The 22,732-nt window shown below is 39.9% G+C and overlaps 1 protein-coding gene across 1 annotated transcript in view; it reads left to right on the forward strand.

Moving 5' to 3' along the window:
- Positions 1 to 22,732, forward strand: part of LOC124259012 (coiled-coil domain-containing protein 24-like) — an 88,961-nt gene that overhangs the window by 11,069 nt on the left and 55,160 nt on the right. Inside the window, exon 3 of the mRNA XM_046693077.1 lies at positions 12,368 to 12,528. Within this exon, the coding sequence (XP_046549033.1) occupies positions 12,368 to 12,528 (161 nt within the window). The remainder of the gene's footprint in view (positions 1 to 12,367; positions 12,529 to 22,732) is intronic.

The raw sequence follows: 22,732 nt of genomic DNA on the forward strand, positions 1-22,732 counted from the left end.
TAGTTAGTTTGTGTCGCCCATGCGTGTTATTGTTTATTCTGTTTATATGTAGCACGCTTTGAGTCCAAATCGGCGATCCCAGTCAAGGATCCCCACGATTCTTGCCTGCGATGTTTGGCTGAAGGCAGTCATGATGATCAGGAATGCTCCTCATGCTCGGGCTTCACCCCTAACACCAGAAAGTCCCGCCATGCTGATTTGCTATTTTATAGCAATCTTATTCGGGTGGAGGGTGACATTTGGGAACAGGACCCCCACTCCAAACGGTCGCATAAAAAGAAGGTGACTTCTGCCTCCTCTTCTAATGTGGAGTCAGCCCTTAAAAAAGCAAAAGCTGTTAAGTAGCCCTTCCCCGCCCCTATCTCTGCCTCCCCTGCACGTCCATCTGTCAGTGCACCTATATTAACATTTGATGCTTTGTCGGATTTGTTACAGAGACAGATGTCATCCGTAAAATCCATGATAGACAGTGCGATGTCTGGGCTCCACCAGGAGCTCAGCACCCTGCCTGTCGTCATGGGTGGCATGGACGCTTCTGTTGGGGGTTGGATGCGGCCCGATCCGAGCTTGGGCTCTGGTGATGGGTTGTCTGGGGACCTCGTGGTCGGCCTGGCCTCTGGCTCAGGCACGGCACAGCTTCCCCGGTGCTGGCGACTCATGTCTCGACCTGAGTTCGCTGGTGCGCCAACTAAAAGCCCTAGCTTCGTCTCGGGCTCCTCGGTGCCTGTGTGTAGTCTGGGTTGCCAGAGAATCCTGTAGGGGCAGGCTCGTCCCTTGCAGCTCGGTGCACCGGCTTGGGCTTCGGCCAGGGACAGGGCGACTCGGGTACTTGGCCCCGATGACCTTCCGAGCCTTTCATGTTCTATGTCTGTTGCGCCCTCGGTTACCTCTCTCGATTACAAGAACCCGGTTGCCGAGGAATGTGATGAAGTAGATATGGAGGAGGACAAGTGGAGAGAAGGGTCAGAGATGGAAGTCACATACTCTTTTGGGTCGTCCCTGAGGCAAGTCCATGAGCGTATTGCGGAAGTGTTGCCTCAGGTGGCTGTTCAGGTGCAAGAGTCCAACCCCATGGAGTTTCATCTCCCGGATGATGCTTTTGCACCTACCCGGGTGGCTGAAACGAGGTTGCGCATTCTCCCGTTGAGCATGGTATTGAATCCACTTCTGACTTTCCCCTGTTCACGCTTTGATTTTCCGGAGATCAGCAAGTGGTACCAGTTGAGGGAGGACACACTATTTGAGGCACCAGTGGTGGATGAATGTGTCTACGCCTCCATCACCCTTGGGGGGGGTCCACCTCTTCTTCTCTGGCTTCTGCCAGTCAGGGCTAGCGGCTGCCGCCTTTTCCCGCTAGTGCCCCTACACTTAAGTCAGCTTGCCTGTCCTTCGAGGATGTTTATCGGTGCGTGGCTAAACAACTACGTGTGGCAGTCCACTCTGCCTACCTGTCGGCTGTACATGGGCAGTTGTCGGACCAGGGTGCAAGTGGTGATGTTGTGTAGTCGCCCTTGCTAGTGCGGCAGCTTACCGACGTCCATTCTCATCTGGCTAGGGATAGCATTAGATGCTGTGCCAGTCAGATGATGGGCGCCGTTATGGGCCTGCGTCGGTTTTGGCATTTGGTGGCGTGTTGTTCCCCGGCCACACAGCAGGCGCTGCTTTCACTGCCTTACACTATGGGTTCTATCCTTTTCCCTGGGGCACTGAAGGTGGTATGAGAGGCCGCGGAGGCGGTAAGTACTTTCAAAGACTCTAAGCCTTTCTTAGAACACCCCTCCACTTCTCTCGCCAGCGGCCCTCGCCTCTACCGCTTATCCTTCTACACCGGCAAAGGAGCCTGCAAAATGGACGGCGCCATTGCAGAGCAAGAGGGCACGAGGCAAGGGCAAGCCTGCTCAGTCGCAGCAGCCTTTTCCCATTGAATCTCCCCACAGAGCCCTTACTGCCCCACGCACAAGCAAGCGGAGACTTGCCGACTGGGGGGGGTGTACTGCCTCATGTCACATGTCTCTGTAGGTGGCCGGCTGTCCCTATTCCTTCGGGAGTGAGAGGCAGCCTCGTCAAATCCCTGGGTCCTGTCATGCCACAGTGGAGGCGAGGTCCACCGTCCTTTTCCAGGGTTCGGTACACTCCCGTGCCATCCTCCAGAGAGAAGGCGGACGTCCTCAGTCGTTACTGGACAAGGCAGCCATCGAGGTGGTTCCGGAAGGTCGGCAAGTAGAGTTGTTTTATTCCACTTACTTCCTAGAGACCAAGAAGGACGGAGTGTTCAGACCCATTCTGAATCTCAGAGGGCTGAACGAGTTAATAGAGGTGCCGTCTTTCAGGATGGAGACACTGCGCTCAGGGATCTCAGCTGTCGAGACAGGGATTGGCTCATGTTAATAGATCTCAAAGATGCATACCTCCATGTTCCCATGCTCCCCGATTTCATGTTGTCACCCGTACCTAGACGATTGATTACTGAGGGCCTTAGGCCAACAGTTAAGTCGAGACTCCACACACAGGTTGATGGATATTCTCGTAAAACTGGGCTGGATTATCAACCTCAAGAAATTCAGAACTGGTTACGACACAGGATCTGGTGTTCTTGGGGGCAAGGTTCAATACGGAGCTAGGGATTGTTTCCCTGGCTCCAGACCGCATTGTCAAAATCAAGAGGACTATAACACTGTTCCTCCAGTTCCCCATTGTCTCAGTTCAGACTTGGCTTCGGTTGCTAGGCAACATGGTGGTAACAGTGGATGTACTTTGGCTTGCGCGTCTGAGGATGAGACCAATACAGCAGGCGTTAGCCCACTTGGAGAGCTACGAGTACCTACTCGAGACGCCCGAGTGGTTAATCCCTCACTTTCGGTGGTAGACGGAATTCGGGAATCTATCCATGGGGCTCCCTCTGGAAACACCGATGCCTACCCTCTCGATTCAGACAGACCCCTCCCTCTCAGGTTCTGAGCCTTTGGTTGTAGAGCGAAGTCCGATTGCACATCAGTGTTCTAGAATTGAGAGCAGTCCGCTGGGTGTTCGAAAGCTTCGTGGAGTTAGTTCGTGGTCACAAATCTCGCTTCGCTTAGGGATTCGACAAACGTTCAATATGTTATGCGCGCTGGTGTGTCAGCAGGGGGATTCTTGATCCCTTTTCTGCAGATTTAGTCTCTGTGATGGAATTCCTCCATCTCGGTTGGAGCCGGTCTTGCGACTTCAACTGTTAGAAGATATTCAACGGCTATTTCGGCATTCATTGTTCCTGTTGACGGTGCAGACTTGGGGCAGCGCCCTCTGGTTCAGTGCTTTTTAGCAGGCATGGACAGAATCCGTCCGACTGTCTGCCAGATCAGTCCCCCGTGGAACTTGTCAATTGTTCTCGATTGGCTGTCCGGACCCCTTTTTCTCAATATGTCGGCTCTTTCCCTCCAGATGTGGACGGCAGCCTTTCTTGTGGCAGTAACTTCAGGCAGGTGGGTAGAGGACGTTCACGCAATGTACGCCATCCCCCACACTAACTGTTTCTTATAAGGACAGAGTTAGTATTCGTTTGTCGGATACTTACCGTCCTAAGAGAGATGGTGCCTTTCATGTCATAGGGCCTATTGAGCTTCCTGCTTTCATGCAGCCTTCCCCGGCCGGTACCTCTCTACGGCGTGCTCACGTCTTAGATGTCTGCAAGACCCTTAAGGCTTATATCAAATGAATAAAGGATATCCATAAGGATAATTAGTTGTTTTGTGGCGGGGGTAAGGCGGGCCTTCCGGTGAACAAGCAGACCATATCTTGGTGGCTTGTCTCTGCCAATTGTTTGGGTTATACTCACAAAGGTTGTATTCAACCTGAAGGTTTGAAAGCTCATTCGGTTAGGGCAGTTGCTACGTCTAAGGCATATGCTGCAGCCCTGTCCATTGAGGAGATCTGCTCCACAGCTATTTGGAGCCGACCGAACACGTTCATTCGTCACTATCAACTTGACAAACACACCAGCGAGTGTGCTTGGTTTGGTCAGTCAGTACTCACCAGTGGGCGGGGTTCCACCTCTCTAGCCATTTGAGCTTTCGAGATTTCCAACTATCTGCCTTTCTGATTGGTGATGGGTTTGTTTGAACTCCCCTACCTTTTTCCCTTGGTGTCGGGTTTAAGGTGATGGGTGTTTTTTATCTCCGAGCTTGCAATATTTATACTGCACAATTTCCCTTGGAAACCTTTGCTTCTTCAGGCAAATTTCTCCTTGGGTATATTGTCAGCGCCACCTTAGCTTCGCTTCCTATAAATTAAGGGAGGTGGTGGGGGATGTGTTTCAAGTAGTATACAGGGCTCCAGATAAGGGCCGTATCGGAGTATGTACGGATAAAAAATATGCACGATACGGTAGGAAATAATTTAGAAAACGTAGCAGATACGCACCACAGCAATGGTGTACGGTTTTAGAATCATTTACAGACGTATTTATCTGAAACACAGTATTGTTTTATTGTTTATTGACCTGTTTACACAAGGGTAGCAATATTGGGGTGCATATATGAAACGAAACACAAGATTACTGATAGTCCATTAGCTTCCATTCAGTACTCTAAATGTACACTTAAGGTTTTCCAGTACTCCTATCTTGACAAAATAAGGAGTATGTACTCCTGATGTTGAAAAATTATCTGGAGCCCTGAGTATATATGTGCGATATTTTCGCTTGCTCCCGATTGGCTCTGGTGGGCATGTGACCAGGTAAGTGAGATTCTTTTTCTATTTATAGTTTGGGAATTCTTCTTGTTATTAGGTCAGTTTTATAGACAGAATGCCACTCCTGGACACAGTCTTTAGGAGTCTGTCTTATGCTTATATGTACCCCAAGGAGGATCTCTATGAAAAAGAATCGAACAAACCTGTAGAGGTTGCAGATTCTTTGAATATAGTCCTCCTTGGGGTACGGCCACCCACATCCCCACATTCTGTATGATTAAGTTCAGCATGGAAAGTGAGGTTCAAGGTTATAGCCTAGAGTTAGCTGCTCTTGGCCATCAGGGGTCCGTGGGGCCCTGTAGGGGTGGTCTCACAAGGCAAAAACATAGTTTTTGTTTTGTAAATATTTTTATTCAAAATATAGTTACAACTGTCGTAGGGATTAAAAATGGACATTTGAATGCTTGTATGTACCCCCAGGGCTGCACTAGTTTTATGATTTACCCTGTCATATCTAAAGAGCAGTTCCCCCAATCCCTCTCCTGCACAAAGTACTTCTTGACATTTGCAATCAGCATTATCCATAGCATGAGCAATTCTTGTGATTGAAATAAAGTGATAGTGAGACTCAATGGTAGCTACATCTTTAATAGTTTCAGTATTAAGTTGTTATTTTTTACGTCAGCTATCATTTATGATGAAGTTAAGTCTAATTTCACAATGGACATTTAAAAAGTGTTATTTGTAATGCAATATCCCAGCACACTAATTTGCATAAAGCCATGGTCTGTTCCAAATAAGTCCCAGCCACAGCTGACTCACAGCTCATACATACAAATTGTTTGCGTAGAGATAAAGAATGTACTTTGACGACTGGCTTGGGTCATGACCTTCCACGAATTTATGATAAACTTTCAAATACCATTTAGCAGCCATTGAAATTCCAGCTCGTATGCCGTTCTTGATAAACAGATGCATATCATAATCCGTTGGTAATATCAACTCGACACCCATCTTATTTTAACAACGCATCCGAAGATAGACCCGGGCTTGAGAAATACCACGCTGGGTCTAGGCCGTACTGTTTCAAACACGTTTTTTCTGAACACATCGACGACCAGCAACACATCAGTTTTCAAATATAGATCATGGTAGTCACCTAACATCTTACAGCCTAGTTTGTCCCATACCTCAATGGCGTGCTTGTAATCGTCATCGGTTACGCCTGATTTGGTTAAGTGACAATAAATGATTGTATGGGAGGCAATTTCGTTTCTGTGAATCTAGACCAATCGTCCATGTATTTGCACACACCCTTCCTTAGCAACAAAGGTCGAGTCGACACGTCGGTGTATTGATTCATTATGGCGAAGGCATCAGGGTTGTTCATTAAACTGTCTAGCGATGGTAGTAGGAACTGAACGCTGTCTATGAATTTCAGACCATCTAGCGAGAACGACATATATTTTTCCATGTTCTGGGTGATGCACGTTAAGTGACTGTCGATTTTCGAGATAGCCTGCACGATTAACTGAGCATCATAACCTCTGAGATTATGAAACACAACGGAGATTTGTATTGTTTTGGGGTTTATTCTATGCTTCAAGTTGCACGCATTGTGAGCGGCTCCTCTGTAATGTCCAGTCACATGGCAATGATCTCTCACACTGTCACCGTCCAGTGGTTTCTCAAACACGTGACAATGCTAAGACTTGTTATGAGCTCTCCAGTCATCATTCATTATGCACATGGGGGTAATTTTCGTTAAAGTTTCCCTGATTATTTTCTCTTCACGTTGTAGACACATGAGAAACTTTTCAGCCACGTCATGAAACACCATGTATACCATGGGAGTATTCGTTTTCTCATCATATCGAACGACCACGTAACCAAAACCACAAGCTTGGTGTTCTTGCATTTTATATGTGAAACTCTGTTCAGTTGTGGAGGCCAATGATACTGAGCTGGCCTCATCTTGCTACTATGCACATAGATGAACATTAGTATAATTGATTTTGGAGGTGGGTGACGATGAGTGCAACTGCTGTTATGAGATTGTTGGCATATAGCCGAGTGATTCAAGCTGTTTTCTGGTGATGAGATAATATTCGTGTGTTGTCTATGTTGTTAAACATTCATACTGTGTGACCTTCTTGTTTGAGTTGTTCGTTGATATAATCAATCATTTGCATCCTTTTTCTCACATATTCGGCTTGCGCAGCCTGTAAATTTTCAATGGCAATATCATATCCTCTAGTTTGGGTTCGATCTCAGCTGCATTGGATATTCGTAATTTAGAAACAAGATAATTGCTACCTGAAAATGCGAGAGCGTTTACTTAGGCCCACCCACCATCAATGGTAGCCATTATTATAATCATATGACATTACTTCAATATGTTTTTGGGGATAATTCCTTGTTTGATGAGCATATCTTTGGTGGCCATAGCCAGTCCCAAATCTGGGACGAGCATGCTGATGTCATATGCCGTAAAATCGAGTTGAGAAATTTGCTCTTTAGTGATCATTTTACGAATGGTTTTCCAACTATGGCTGACATGATTTATTATAACATGATATGTGGATTTTGAGGGGACCCATTTGTTAACCGATGGTGTATTTGTTTATTCCTGGCTAACCCACCTTTTTTATCGGCGGCTACTTTTTTATTCGTCTCCTCCATATTGTATATTATTAGGAGGGCACTTTTGTTTAAATTGACAATGCTTAGCAGTAATGGTCGCTGTGGTGAAAGGAGCTAAAAACATACTGTATCTATGATAAAGCTCGCAACTTATGGTGCTCAATCAGTGACCGATAAACAGGTCCGCATCGAGTGCTTCGCATAAGTACAGTTGACGTTCTGGTGGAATGGGAAGTAGATATTAAGCTATACCGGTGTATATTTGCGTCATAGTGTTTACCCTTACCACCAACGAAGAGTGATGCTAGTTTTTCTCGCTTATCCACGAATGGGGACACACCGTCCTTTGTTCTCTTTTTAGGTGGTGCCTCCATGTTTTCGGATAACGTTTTGATCGAGTAGGTCTTCATACTCCATCTTATAATACATGAATTGTTTTTAAATCTAATATAACAAAATATGACATAACCAAAACATAACGATATGAATGTCAAGTAAAAAACCCCGAGAATTTCAAAACACTTCATGGTTTATGTAGGGTTTATGGGGGTTACACAATGTACTAACGTGTTCTCGCTCGGTTTTGTCAGGAATCACATCATTTTTCCGTAAACATTCCTCTAACTAATCCCTATACTTGCATTGAAATAATGCGACCCATTGCATCTCTTCTCTTAGATCTTTCAGTACCGAGTTGAATTTTTGCGTGAGTACCCAAACACTGTGTGCCATATGACGGCCCATGAATGATAAGTACGACAACATATCTCTCTTTTGGTGATCTCTTTATTCATGCTGCAATCGTCAATCCCAAACATTTTACATCATTTAACAAAACATAAAGCTTAAATTGAGGTATAAACATGGGTATAAACAAGTCTCAAGAAGTCACCTCCTGTGGACTTGAAACAGAAATCCCTGCCCTAATCAGTGGATTGAGTTTGCACTCGTTCACTTTATGGTTTCAAAGACAAAATGTCCACTTAGATATGCAATTCAAAAAGAGTGATCAACGTTTTATATCACCAAAATATATTAACGTTGAATGTGATGCTATGAATATGTCAGGGTAGAGACTGCGATCTGGTAGAATCGGAGATTCTACCAGTAGAGATTGCGATCGGAGTCTCTACCAGTAGAGCCTGCGATCGGAGTCTCTACTGGTAGAATCTCCGATCCTACTAGTAGAGATTGCAATCGTAGTCTCTACTGGTTGAATCGGAGATTCTACCAGTACATTTTCCAATTCAACTGGTAGAAACTCCGATCCTACTAGTAGAGGCTGCAATCGTCTTCAACTGGTAGAAACTCCGAGTGATCTGTGGGTAAACAACAAAGACACTTTTTCTGAACAGTACTATGCATTTTATTCAGATATAACACTAGACTGTTTCCACTTCTACAGATATATTAAGGACTAAAAATACAAATGTGACTTGAGAGATCATATTACAATATATATGTCAGGGTAGAGACTGTGATCTGGTAGAATCAGAGATTCTACCAGTAGAGATTGCGATCGGAGTCTCTACCAGTAGAGATTGCGATCGAGTGATCGGAGTCTCTACCAGTAGAGACTCTTGATCGGGTCTCTACTGGTAGAATCTCCGATCCTACTAGTAGAGATTGCGATCGGAGTTTCTACTGGTAGAGACTACGATTATATGGAATAACCTATGCGATTGGAGTCTCTACTGGTAGAATCTCCGATCCTACTAGTAGAGATTGCGATCCTACTGGTAGAGACTACGATTATATGGAATAACCTATGCAAGCAAGTGCAAGCTTATGCAAGCAAGTGTAATAAGTGGGGATAATGTTTTCCTATTATTTGCCAGTTATAATTGAACTTATTTATTGTTATCTTGTTAACTTTATTTGTTAAGTCTGTTTTGGAGTAAGGTATTTTGTTATTGTTTTTTGAGTGGAGTCCAAATTTGGCAGCTTGGTCTCATGATGTAAATACAGTGTTACAAACCATTTTTATTTTTTATTTTGATATTGTTTAGAAACTCTGATCCTACTAGTAGAGGCTGCAATCGTCTTCAACTGGTAGAAACTCCGAGTGATCTGTGGGTAAACAACAAAGACACTTTTTCTGAACAGTACTATGCATTTTATTCAGATATAACACTAGACTGTTTCCACTTCAACAGATATATTAAGGACTAAAAATACAAATGTGACTTGAGAGATCATATTACAATATATACATATATTACAAAACTGATTACAAGCAAGATCAATTGCATAATCAGTGTTTGCCCTAGGCATAAAAATTTAGAAGTCATCATGAGAGGGAGTCATGGACATGTTTTTGGGAGTCAACTTCTTTCATCAAGAGATCAACTGTTATCAGGGTTTGAAATACCCCATATATTAGTGTGCCATGGCACGGTCATTATTGAAATGGCACGGCTAAAAAATGTTCTCGGTGCCCTTTTCACACGCCTGATTTTTCAGAGACATAACTCACATTTAGTCATTTAATCCCCAAAACAATTTTTTTTTTTTCCAAATTAAATAATACCATACATATGTGAATGCTCATAAACCCATTTCTTTATTTAACAATAAATTTCAAATGATCATTAAACAAGCATGTTCGCTTATTGTAACACTGCTCCAGGAAATACAGAATTGGTTTGTTGTTATAAGCTATAGGTGTATTGGCATGTCGGCATTTTGGGAGGATAGGTGTAGGGCAATTCCCCACCAGGTCATTACCCCATCTGCCATATCCCCACCTGGTCATTTCCCCACCTCTTTGGAAAGCAGTGTTTTTATAACAATTACTGATCATAAGTTTTGAAATACATCTGAATGAACTTCCTACTTTTAACTGAAACTTTGATAACAAACATTTAACACCTCACTGTAAACAATATCAAAACAAAAAATAAAAATGGTTTGTAACACTGTATTTACATCATGAGACCAAGCTGCCAAATTTGGACTCCACTCAAAAAACAATAACAAAATACCTTACTCCAAAACAGACTTAACAAATAAAGTTAACAAGATAACAATAAATAAGTTCAATTATAACTGGCAAATAATAGGAAAACATTATCCCCACTTATTATACTTGCTTGCATAAGCTTGCACTTGCTTACATAGGTTATTCCATATAATCGTAGTCTCTACCAGTAGGATCGCAATCTCTACTAGTAGGATCGAAGATTCTACCAGTAGAGACTCCAATCGCATAGGTTATTCCATATAATCGTAGTCTCTACCAGTAGGATCGCAATCTCTACTAGTAGGATCGGAGATTCTACCAGTAGAGACTCCAATCGCAGTCTCTACCCTGACGAATACTTTATTTATAAAACTGAACAGAAACAGTAGCACAACATGTCGACAACAGAGTACAAACCCTCTTTGGTTGGACTAGGGACCACACTGTGCAGAATTGCAAGCCTGACACTGAGAAGTATGAACATAGGTTTGAAGCTTACTACAATAAGGTGTTGATGCGCTACATCCCGATATCAAATTTTCAAGATTAGACTCATCGTGACGGAAAACATTACCAGTATTTACCAAAACCTGTTCGTCTCCCTGCGCTGCCATCTTTGACGATTTTTATGCCGTTTTGGGATGCTATGACTGCTGTTTTGGGATGTTATGACTGCAGTTTTTTACACTACGACCGTTCTCAAGCGCTTTTGCAGTTGAAACGCGAGTTTTGTTTCCATTCTAAACGATTAGTTTTCCATTACAGATGCGTTTGTTTCAGTTTTAGAGGATATTGTTGCAGTTTTGAAAGTTTATTTTCCTGTTTTGGTATATATGAGTTCAGTTTTGAGGATTTGTTCACTGTTTGTTTGGTAGGTCAGACTTAGAAACAGTTAACCAGCAATGCCTTCACCTTCACCGGTAACGTGGTGCCTGAACAGCATATCTTATGTAAGGGTTTATGGTGCATATATAAAATGACTGTACTGAAAAATGGTGGATATATATATTGCAAATTGCTACAATGACTGCATTTTAATTATCCTGAATTAAGGAAATATATGTAAATGTTGTTGTTGTTTTTAAATTTTGAATAGAAGGAAATAATATTAAAGTGTTTATTTATAAAATATAATAATTCAGATGCATAGGAAGCTATACCTTATAACAATTCAATATTCAAGGGTAGTTTCCAAATTCAACTTTTCATTATATACTACAAACAAAAAGTATGGGAACGCTCTAAAATTTGAAAGTCATATATAAACTTTAACGTGGTGAGGTCCTTTGGTAAATGTAACTTTTTGGAACATGATGGAACATGCAGTGAAGCAACTGATTCAATATTTGTTGAGTCTTGAGTGAAATGAAACATTGTAAAAAACAGCTAAAAACAAGGGTGCAAAACACACCAGCACCATGTTTGATTCAAACGTCCAAACACAATAACCTAGTGCATGTAGAGGACAGACTTCATGTGTCAGTTAAAGGTTTTCCATCATAAACGATTGTTTTTTGAAGGAAGGTGCAGCAGGGCAACGTCTAAACTGGGCTCTGTCTTTACATGTAGCAAGTTGTCGCAGCGCACATTGAGTCTGGAACCAGACCGGAAGCGAGAAGTTGCTTATATCATTTCAAAAGGAGAGTTGTCGCCCTTCGCAACAAAAAGATAGCCCATTCGACAATGTGTTAACTGTCTTAGAAATGATGCCGCCAGATTCTACGCTTTATATCAAAGCCTTGCTCGGAGATGCACCAAGAGAAAATGTTATCATTATAACAGGGGTCAAACTTTGTTGGTCGCTAAAACATCTATGGCATAGTTGTGCGATTTATATACAGGCAGCAACAAATTCTTATGCAAATCTCGAGGGGGTCACTGTTACCTTGGATAAAAATATTTTCACTAAGATTGGTTTACCTAATACTATACATCTAATAAGCCTAAAGTTTACACACGAGAGATTGTCGGGAAACCAATTGAAAACTGTTTCATAATATATTATAATGGGCGATATTCCAGGAACTGAAACAGTCGAAGGCACTTGGGGCTTCAGGATACGCTTCTTATGATTACATCATATTTTTATTACAGGTATCTACACTGCTGTCCATCTTGCAGGACTACAGAATGGAGACAAGCGAAAGTGAACCTCTTAAAGTTCTCCCAGAACCACCGCAACAACGAGAAAGACTCATACAAGAAATTAGTTTCTTTGTTGAAAATATCAAAGCCAAAGCCAAAAGCAAGGGAATGTAAGTGTCCATACATTTCTAGAAATCTATGTAATTTTTATGATTACGTCCCTCAAACACTTGACTGCCTTCTTCCCTGAAACTTGTTTCTGGTCCACAGGTTTTTCGGACAAAATTTTATAATATCTATTGAGTTGTCTTGCCCTTCCTTTCCTCAGTCTTCCCAAGCACTTCGCGATGGAGTTATCTCCCCGAAAAGCGTGGGGAAAGTTCATAATTATTCCCGTGGCACACATATTCACATGTGTCTGCTTGTTTCTCTGTTTACTTATCCCCCACAACAAAGAAGTTGCAGGGGATATAGAAACGAGTCTGTTCGTCCATGTGTCCGTCTGTGTGTCCATCACACTTTTTCCGAAGTACATCTCCTTAACTGTCCCTGATAACTTAACCAAACTTGGTACACATGTCAACCATGATCCCTAGACGTGTTTTGTGGGGTTAGACCCAGATATGAATTTTATGTTTTGCTGTTTCCATTAGTGGTGTTCCGATTAATTGAAATCGCAGTGGCAAAACGACCAAGCAATCGATCACATTTTCTCATAATCGAACACAAACGATTTTGGGACTGCTGTAATAGAGTTTGAAATACTTGATGATGGAACATATCTAGGACGTTGTCAGGGACGGAAAACGTGTTTAATTCTTAGAAAACTCACTTCACTTTCTGAAAAGTCATGATTGAATATTTCTTGAAGAATCTGGGAAGTTTATGTTACACTGGAACTGAATCATTTTACACTGGAGGTGAAATTTGCAAATGTAATTTGTGCAGTTTCTAAATAAAACAAAAAACTACAACAGAGAACCAAATGTTTTTTTCTTTATACTTATCTGCAACTACAACCTGAATAGGAAAATCTAAAAAATAACGCTAACCAATTTATTTTGATGATTGGTCATTGGTATTGAACCAATCATCAATTGTGAGATTTCAACCAATTCCCGACACTAGTTTCCATGGAAACATGACTTAGGCTGTGACTATGAGGATGTCATTTTGTCCAGAGCAGATCTTCCAAACTATACATGCTAGCTTCATCAAACTTGGTACATATGTCAAGCATGATCCATAGATGTGCCTTTTGGGGCTTAGACTCAGATATGAATTTCACTCTTCATCTAAACGGCTGCGAAAAGAGCCTAAGTCTAAGCCAGTGCGATCAGAATAAGTCAACTCAGCTGAAGAATATGGTGTATTAGTGTTCCCCCTAGGATTCAGAAAGGGCAGGGTAACTTAAACAAAAAGGGCACTTCATAATCTAAAAGGGCACTTTGGTGAGGATTATTGAAAAAATAACAATAACAAAATGTATATGAAGTCAAATGCTCTTATAATTTTATTTCTAAAGTTCATTATTACTCTTCTCATTTTGTATTTTAAGATCAAAATTTGGAAAAAAAAGCATTTCAAGTCATTAATCTGTTGTCACATTTGTTTACAATTTCACAAAACACGCAAACAACAATTTACAGTTTTGTTTTCTTTCTTGCCAAGCATCTGTTCACAACTTTTTTCAAGTCAATGTCTGAAACTGACGATGCATTCAGACTAATCAAGAGAAGTCTGTTGCAATTTTGAACACTGAGTCTGTTTCTATGATCTGTCACAATCAGTTTCACTTTTGAGAACACTCTCTCAACTTCAGAAGTGGACAATCACAGTTGCATGAATGGACAGTAATTGAACAATGTTTGGATTCAAGTTTCCAAGTTGAGGCTTGAGTCTTCAAAATGGTGGAGGGTGAACTGGTGTCAAGCTCCTTTACTTGACTCCACTCAATCTGTGTTTCTGCCCTTGGTGTTCATTTAGAACATAATGAACAAAACATCATTCCCTTCTTTTTGTCATCTTCTGAGTACCCTCGACCAGGGGACGGTTTTGTTGCCACTTTGTGTCAAATGCAGTCTTGTGACCACTATCTTTCTTCTGTGTTGGATTAACTGACTCTGTCTCGTGTGCCCTTGAATTTTCATAGGAAACTACCTCTGACTCGTCTAAGTCCGGTCTGAAAAAAATATATACAAAGTTAATATACCATATTCAAAATATTCTTAGATATTAAATTTGCAATCATAATTATTAAAACAAAAATACACACAATAATACACCTGAACGTAAGTATCTACTGTGGAGAGCTTCGACAAGGGTGTGGCTTCCCATTGTTTGAAATCGTAAAATAGTTTTACTCCTTCAAGACTTACATTTTTATGAAATCGACAGTAAACACTAAAAACAAGGCTACCAAGTGAAGCTGTTATGCAAGCTGTATTAACTATTTCATTTCCCAGGACAAACAACAAAATAATTCAAGATCAATTTCAAATTGCCGATGGATTCAAAATGGCGGACATTTTCGAGTTTCAGATTTTCACCTAAACAGCACAGTCACATGAATATCGGTCCCCCAAACGTACCAAAATACATCCCATGTAGTTCACACATCGTTATCTTTAATAAATGAAGGTCTTATTTGAAAGGCATGTGAAATTGAAAGGGAAATCAATGGCCTAAAAATCATGAACTTAGAGGCACATACCTGTTAGGGAGCGAAGAAATCTATTAGTCGGCGACACTTCCTTGCTTCAACCTTCACCGCTTCTTCTCTTTTCCATTTGATTCTTTCCTTGGTAGGCATTGTGATTTGTAAAGTTTAATTAAACACATTTGACTTCGCCATGGTTTAAATGCCAATTTCCTAATCATTATCAAAACAATTTTGCGTCTCCCCTTGAAAGGGAGAGAACTCCGTCCTTAATAAAATCCGGAAAATACACACGGGTTGTTGTAAAATCAAGCACAGCTGGAAAAAAAACCTGGAATTGAGTCGAAAAGGGCAGGGCGCAAAACAAAAAGGGCAGGGCGCAAAAATCAAAGGGCAGGGCGCAGCGCCCTCCTAAATGTGCCTAGGGGGAACACTATGTATATTCTAGTACATTTTGGGTTGAGTCCCATCCAGGATTCAAACTCACAACCTCAAAGTCAGGCACTTAATCTCCAGGATACATGGGATTCAACCCCAAAAGTACTAGAATTTGTACTTTTCATCGTGTGTAAGATGGCCATGACATAATGGCCGCCAGGAGAGGGAAAAATTGAGCATTGACTGCTGAAGTTAAAACGGAACAGTAGTGTTGTTTTTGCTGGTCTGTTGAATACACTGCCAAAGCCGCTGTCAGTATAATACCTAATCAATCGATGCAACATTATTTGGGCATTAATAACTTGATGGTAAGAATAGTGTGTTTAGAGAATTCGTCAGTTGTGTGAAGCTTACAAGCAAAAACCGTAATTCATGGTGACATGTAACTATAAAACATCTCATAAAAAATGAAGTAAGTGGGATTGTAAATAATATTGTAATCGCTTCAAAATACACTGATCGCAAGACAAATCTTACGATCCTAATGTCCCACATGTCCATCAGAACCAGCATGAGAAACTGATTCAATTATCAGAAGTTTGCCCTTACATAACATCCGCTGAATATGGCTGTGTACGTAATTGTTAGGATTCTCTGTGCAAGCGATTAACAAACTGAGAGACAAACGTTATAAATTTCACACTATCAGGTCACTATTGCTTCATTTTATCGAGACCTATCGCCTGAAAAAAACACACACTGAAGATTTATTTGCAAACATTTTCCAGGTACAGCAGTTTTACAGATAGCGAGCTATTATTGTGACTGAACCGACTGACAAAAGTGAATGTACATCTCACACTCTGCGATATACATATATATAGAAACATTTAACCTGATGATATCTGTAATGTCGCAAATTCGATTTTACAGGATAAGATACATTATTTGATATTGTTGGATCGCTATTGCTGGTATTAGAATAACGGAACATACGACTTTATGAGTGAGAACTTGTTATTTATTGCAAAGACCTTAATTGCCTTATGGCCAGGAAAAGAGATCAAGGCGATTACATAACATCGGCCGACGAAGAGTTCAAGCTATATACTCTGTCAATCAACTTATCAACTAGCATCCAATCAGTATGTTTACAGTTTAATCCTTTCTGTATATTGGCTTCACGACTTGTGCTATGTGTGTGCGTTACCCGTTATCTATTACTTGTTGTTACAGGCAGTGCAGTACTGCTTGTCACTACATACCTCTCATCGCGTGGTTGTAGTTACTTTAATCGAAATTTCGCTCTATGCGATTAACCAGACCTTGTCTTATGTCTCGTGATATCTAAAGATCAGTTTTGTTTATCAGTTAACATTTCATGATATCCTAAGATGAAATGTTCATACATAGTTCTTGTCTATATTTATAAAAGATGACATACACGATAGGTAAATAAAGGAATAGATAGTAAAACTGTTAATAGTAACACGATTGCGGCATGATCATGTTGTTGATTGCTGGGCTGTATCTGCGCCATTGTTTCTTTCATCTGTTTAGGAAAACTGCAAATCAAAAGTAACCAACCTATTAATACTAAGTATGTGTATTCATCTGTCTTTATCAAAGTTGATATCTTTCTCAGTATAAGTGTTTGTACGTATTCTGGATTATTGTACTGATTTAGAAATGACACGTGATCTTTGAACTGTATCTATAGGCTGCAAAACTATCCGGCGATAATCTTACCATGGATCTAGAATATCTTTTCCCTGTTTATTACATGCTGTGAGGCTTAAACGGTCTCACCAGCTACGGAGGTTGACTCCTAAGACAACAGCTCAATACAAAGGCTTCTTTTAGATAAGCTAATAATATCACACTAATAAAGAAAGTGTGTGCATGCAATTAGTTTTAGGAGAAGTTACCACAGTGAGGCCAAATCTTAGAAATTAATAACTGCTCGAACTTAAAAAGAGATATATTGAATCAACTTTATTTTAGATCTCAGGTGATAATTCACCATGCCAAAACACGGAATGTGAGATGTCAGTAAATTTAGGTAAATCATAAATCATTGACTATGTGGCAAGTATTTGTTTCAAGTTATGTATGCAGTCTTCGGATTTATTCAATCCGCCAGAGAGGCGTTTCTTCAAAACAATGCATTATCCACCAAGACATCTTATGGCAGAAAAAATCTACAAACAAGATAATATATATATAGTAATGATGTGGTGAATAACAAATAAATATCCCTATATAAGCTTACACAACATCTGCAAAACATATTTATTCCCATGGCTAACCCAGTCATAAAACTGGGTATGGATAAAAGTAGGGATATGTCTGTTTTTCATGCGCTGTGCCCAATGTATCGAGAATATCTACAAAAATAGTAAAAACATGTATGCTGCAAAAACCCCTGGGTATGGAAAAACAACAACAAAAAACAAAAAACAAAACAAAACAAACAAACTAGAAAATGATATTTCGCTCATCATTGTCAGTCACATTTTTAAAACATTTGAACTATGTCTACTAGATCCAACAGCATATTTATGGTCTGATTGGACAATTCGAAGATTTCAACAGTTTCCCAAAACACAGTGCATATTTCACCTACCCAAATGACGTGAATGTTTGCTTCTTAGCTTTGTTCAATACAAAATATATAAGGAAACGAAAAAGAAACATAAAATGTTACATGGCAATTTTTAATTATATACATTTTTAGTTACTCAAGCTGAAAATGAAGACTGCCAATTGTCTGACTTGGAATACTTGAATGCTGGCGATCAAATGAGAATGTGGCTCTAAACCACGGCATTGGTTCCACCCAAATACTGTATCAATTTGTAACTTCCTCAAAAGCATTATCCATCTCTAAAATATCCAAATTATCATGAATTAACAGCCAATCACCTACATTATTTGGAAATGTACACAACAAATAGAGTAGCTATATTAAACGTAGTCCAAGAAGCTGGCAATCAGTTTTCCGTTGCAATATACTGAGTTGTAGTACAGTAGTTGACATTGCTGGTGGGATGTAGCTCAATGGCAATATACATTCCGCGGCAAAAACAAAGGGTAGGGGTGTGTGTCAGCGTCATGTTAACTTTATGTGGTTACAGCCTACCTGGCCTAAAATTCACACCTGATAAAACCTACTTAACCTAATTAAGGTCTGCCCACATAACATAATAAATGAGGTAATTAGGACATGAAACGATGATGAGTGGATGAGGCCACTGATCAGTGGACAAGGGTCACTCAGTTGATTAAGTAATGAGAGTTGTCCACTTTGAAAACATTTAGGGCTTGCTGCGAGCCATGTACTTGTCGAACTTGGGTCAACCCCCCTGAATCCCCCCTCTGGATCCGCCAATATATTCAACCGTATACTGCTTAATAAAGAAAAGTGACTTTCTGACACACCTTAATCCATATTACATTTTAAGAAGTTTAGCCGAGTTGAGTTTTGTGCTGACTGTCATTGAAATACATGTTTTTAATTCCCCAGTGTTTGCTTTAATATTCATCCCATGGATATTCTATAACTAAGAGGCAAGTGTATGCAAAAAATGAAAAAATAATATACTGTAAAATCTGAACATGTTTACATTTGATACAGGTGCTGTTTTCCAAATACAGCATTCGTGTTTACACCTGAAACTTATTTTGCTTGTTTAAAGGAGCTTGAAATTATGCTATGTTCACACTATTGTGGCTCACACTATTGACATAGTGGTCTTAATATTGGACAAATTGTGGTGATCCTGTCAGTGATCCTTCCGTATTCTGAAAACATTCTCAGCAATTCTACAGTCATCGACATTTCTGAATTTTCTTTGGTGATTGGTTATTCAGTACTGTGAGTAAATATTCGATATTTAGTTTTGAGAACATACACTAAATAACGCAGTGAATGGTGATTTTGTAATATGAAAAAATAGTAAGATGCATGTAGTTTTCAGTAATTTTGCCCTCCCTTCATCACAGAAGAGGGATTTACCCACAGAAATCACAACTTTTAAGTGCTTTTTTATTCCTGATGAAATGGTATATTCTTTCGACATCCATGTGAGGTTTGAAGAGAAGGGGCTTATGTTTTACGATTTATGTAGAAAAGTAGCAAACTTAGAATGCTGGCAGATTCACCAATAGTAAGGTAGATCTTATGCTTATACAGCCAGGTACCATGAGGGTCAAAAGTATACTGCACATTAAGACACAAGAACCATACACCTGAACCTTCACCATGTGAAATGGGTCTAAGAAGGTCTAATGATGTCATCCATTTATTGATTGGCACCAGTGACGTCATATTGCAAGGGATATAAGCCATGGTGTGTTTATTTTGGAAATAGAACTGAATTGATATAATGCAAAGGATAAATTAATTGCTTGTGATGGCTGTTCTGGCTATGAAACTAGTAGGTAAATACTTTTTATGTTGAAATAGTGCAGGACAGAAAGGTTTGTGTAAACTTGCCCTTTAAGTATGTCTTGCTGACTGTATTGACTTTTCTGTCGCATAGGAGAAATGTTTTGAATCATCACCTGTAGGGGATTGTTTTAATAATGTTCATAGTTATTTTGATAACATATAAAGAAAAAGAATTCTTCCATAAACTCTGACTAATGTGTTGTGTATGACATCAATTACTTTTAAACTGGTATATTAAATTAGCTACTGAGGTTTCTTAAACATAACCTTTATGTGGTCACAATATGGCTGAAACACTGCTGATGTGACTTAAATCCTCAAGATACAATAACACATAACACACATATAATGCAACCTTAAATCTCATACATTCTGTATACAGAAATGACAAACAACAAACATCATGAACATATCATTCAACTTTAAACCTACACAACTCCATAATCTTTAAACTACTTAGGTACTTAACATTCTAACCAAGTAACATATCAAGTACACCTGATACAATATGTAAGGAACCTTCTTGCACAGAACAACCTTAGTTACAATTAATCTTAGGCCCCTACAATCAAACAACAAACATCATGCACAAACATCTTATTGTCATTTAAGATCGCGATCTTAGTTAAGAAACTCTTCAACGGTGGACAATTTCTTAAACTCTCCATACAGTTGTCTCAAAGTGCGCATAGCATGCTGCTTAAATAAAAGGTGATACTGGTCCCAGCACACAATACATACCTCCCTCAATCGCGACCTTGCAGAATTTTCATGAAAAAGTCCCAGAAATCTTAGAAGGAACCGACATCGTGGACGATAGCATATATTTTTCTACATTCTAACTGTCTTGATTTATGAACTGAGAATGTGATATTGCAACCACAGAAATACTACCACCCATGCTTTATGAAAATACTGAAATATCTGAAAAAATACATGAATAAATTTGGATCTAGATTTAGTGACTTAATTATGGAACTTAAAATAACAAATATAAACAGTATTTCCTTATGATATAACACCTAAATGTATGATTTGCCAATGGTTGTCAATGAGACGTTGTTTAATACGCAGCTGTTTGTGGGGAGGGAGGTAAAATCCTAAATATAACCTAGAATAAAATACAATAAAACAATGGCTACAGAAGTGTTGTAAAGAATGCTGGGCAGGGAAATACGTGCATTAAATAATATTTCAAGAGAGTAGTTATTAAATCACGTATTCACAGTATATTAATTATTTAACCCTATTGCATTGATAAATATTTTTTCTTAAAGTGAAATTCTTTTGAAACAGAAATTTGTAATACCCCATCATGTGTATATCCCTATTTGATGACTACCTGTATATATTTAAATTGCATAATCAAATTTAGATTTATGGATGAGAAAGAAACTTGATTTTGCACGTTAACTTGTATCTAATTGTAGATTACTTTAATGATAAACTAAGACAAAATCACTCCATGACCGAAAAGAGATATCAGTATGTTGAGCTCTGCAATTGGGCATGAGAGACTGTACGGCAACGGCATATGCCAAGGAAACCACTCCCATCTTGCATTATAAAGTAAATTATCTGCTCTTGAGTTAATGAAAAGGTCACGGCCATTGTTAATCGCACGCGGACACCATTGGCTAGTATCCTTTCCTTGATTATCCGTATTCCAACATTGAATCGGGTGGGAATAGTACTATGTGATATCGACTCGATAGTTATGTGTTTCACTACAATAAATAACAATGCATCCGACGTTAAATCGGTTGTGCATTATCCGTGTTGTTGAAGTGTCGAGGCGAACCACACAGTTTCATGCAATATAAATGCAATCTCCAAACGTAAAGCTGATTATTTGCGTGAAACAGACACTAATTTCAGTGCCATTTCTAAAATGACTAAAATGATCTTAGCTCCTTACAATTGGTCCGGACCAATTGTAAGTTTCGATTGTAACTTACAATGATCTTAGCCTACAATTGCTTTGTGCAAGTAGATGGCGATTGTAACCGAAGCCTAAGATCGCGATCTTAAGGATTTACAATAATTGTAGCGCTAAGATCGTTCTGTGCAAGTGGGCCCAGGTCTGACAAACGGTTCATTCGCAGGAAGGCGACTTTTGAGTTTTAGCTTTTCGCTCGAAGGCGAAACATGGTACCCTTTCATGTTGAGTGTTGTTACAGTAATGTTTATGTAAGGTCTTACCGGGACATTAACCCCCTGGATGCCACAGGGACATATATGTCCTTCCCCTTCAACCCTCAATTTCAAGTCCAATAAAAATCCAAATATCCCACGCACACAAATACACTTCACAGTTTTGAATTCTGCGGGAAATTTCCTGTTTCTTGATACCATCCACTATTATTTTAGACAAAGCTCAAGGGCTGAAAATGACCTTTCAAAATAGGCTTCATCGAAAATGTTGCCATTTTTGACACAGTTCGAAATCGCGATTCTCAGCGTTATTTGCTGTATGTTTTGAAATGTGAAAATCGGACAATTACTGGGAGTATTGAATTTCAAAAATAACATATTCATGATCACTGATATCAGTTTTACATGAAATCGCTAATTATAATTCTGAAACGTTGCCGATGAACCTAGAATCGGTTGGGATGTTTTCGAAAATGCACTTACACGAACGCCGTAGAGAGCTTTCCGCCATATTGGATAGTGTTTACAAAATCACGCTTGGCGAATGCCGGTATTGAGACGCATATACATCACGTATATTTCATATTCAGCTTCGAAAAATGCATCACTAAATTCCCCATACATTTTAGAATCAAATTGCAACTGGTCTGTGTCACCAATACCAACTGTCTAGATGAAATGAGACGAAACATATTGGGTGTGAAAACGAACGCTGTGCTTGAAAGACTGC

Source organism: Haliotis rubra, unplaced genomic scaffold (genome assembly GCF_003918875.1).
Source record: "Haliotis rubra isolate DU_JTF1 unplaced genomic scaffold, ASM391887v1 Scf706, whole genome shotgun sequence".
Taxonomy (NCBI): Eukaryota; Metazoa; Mollusca; class Gastropoda; order Lepetellida; family Haliotidae; genus Haliotis; species Haliotis rubra.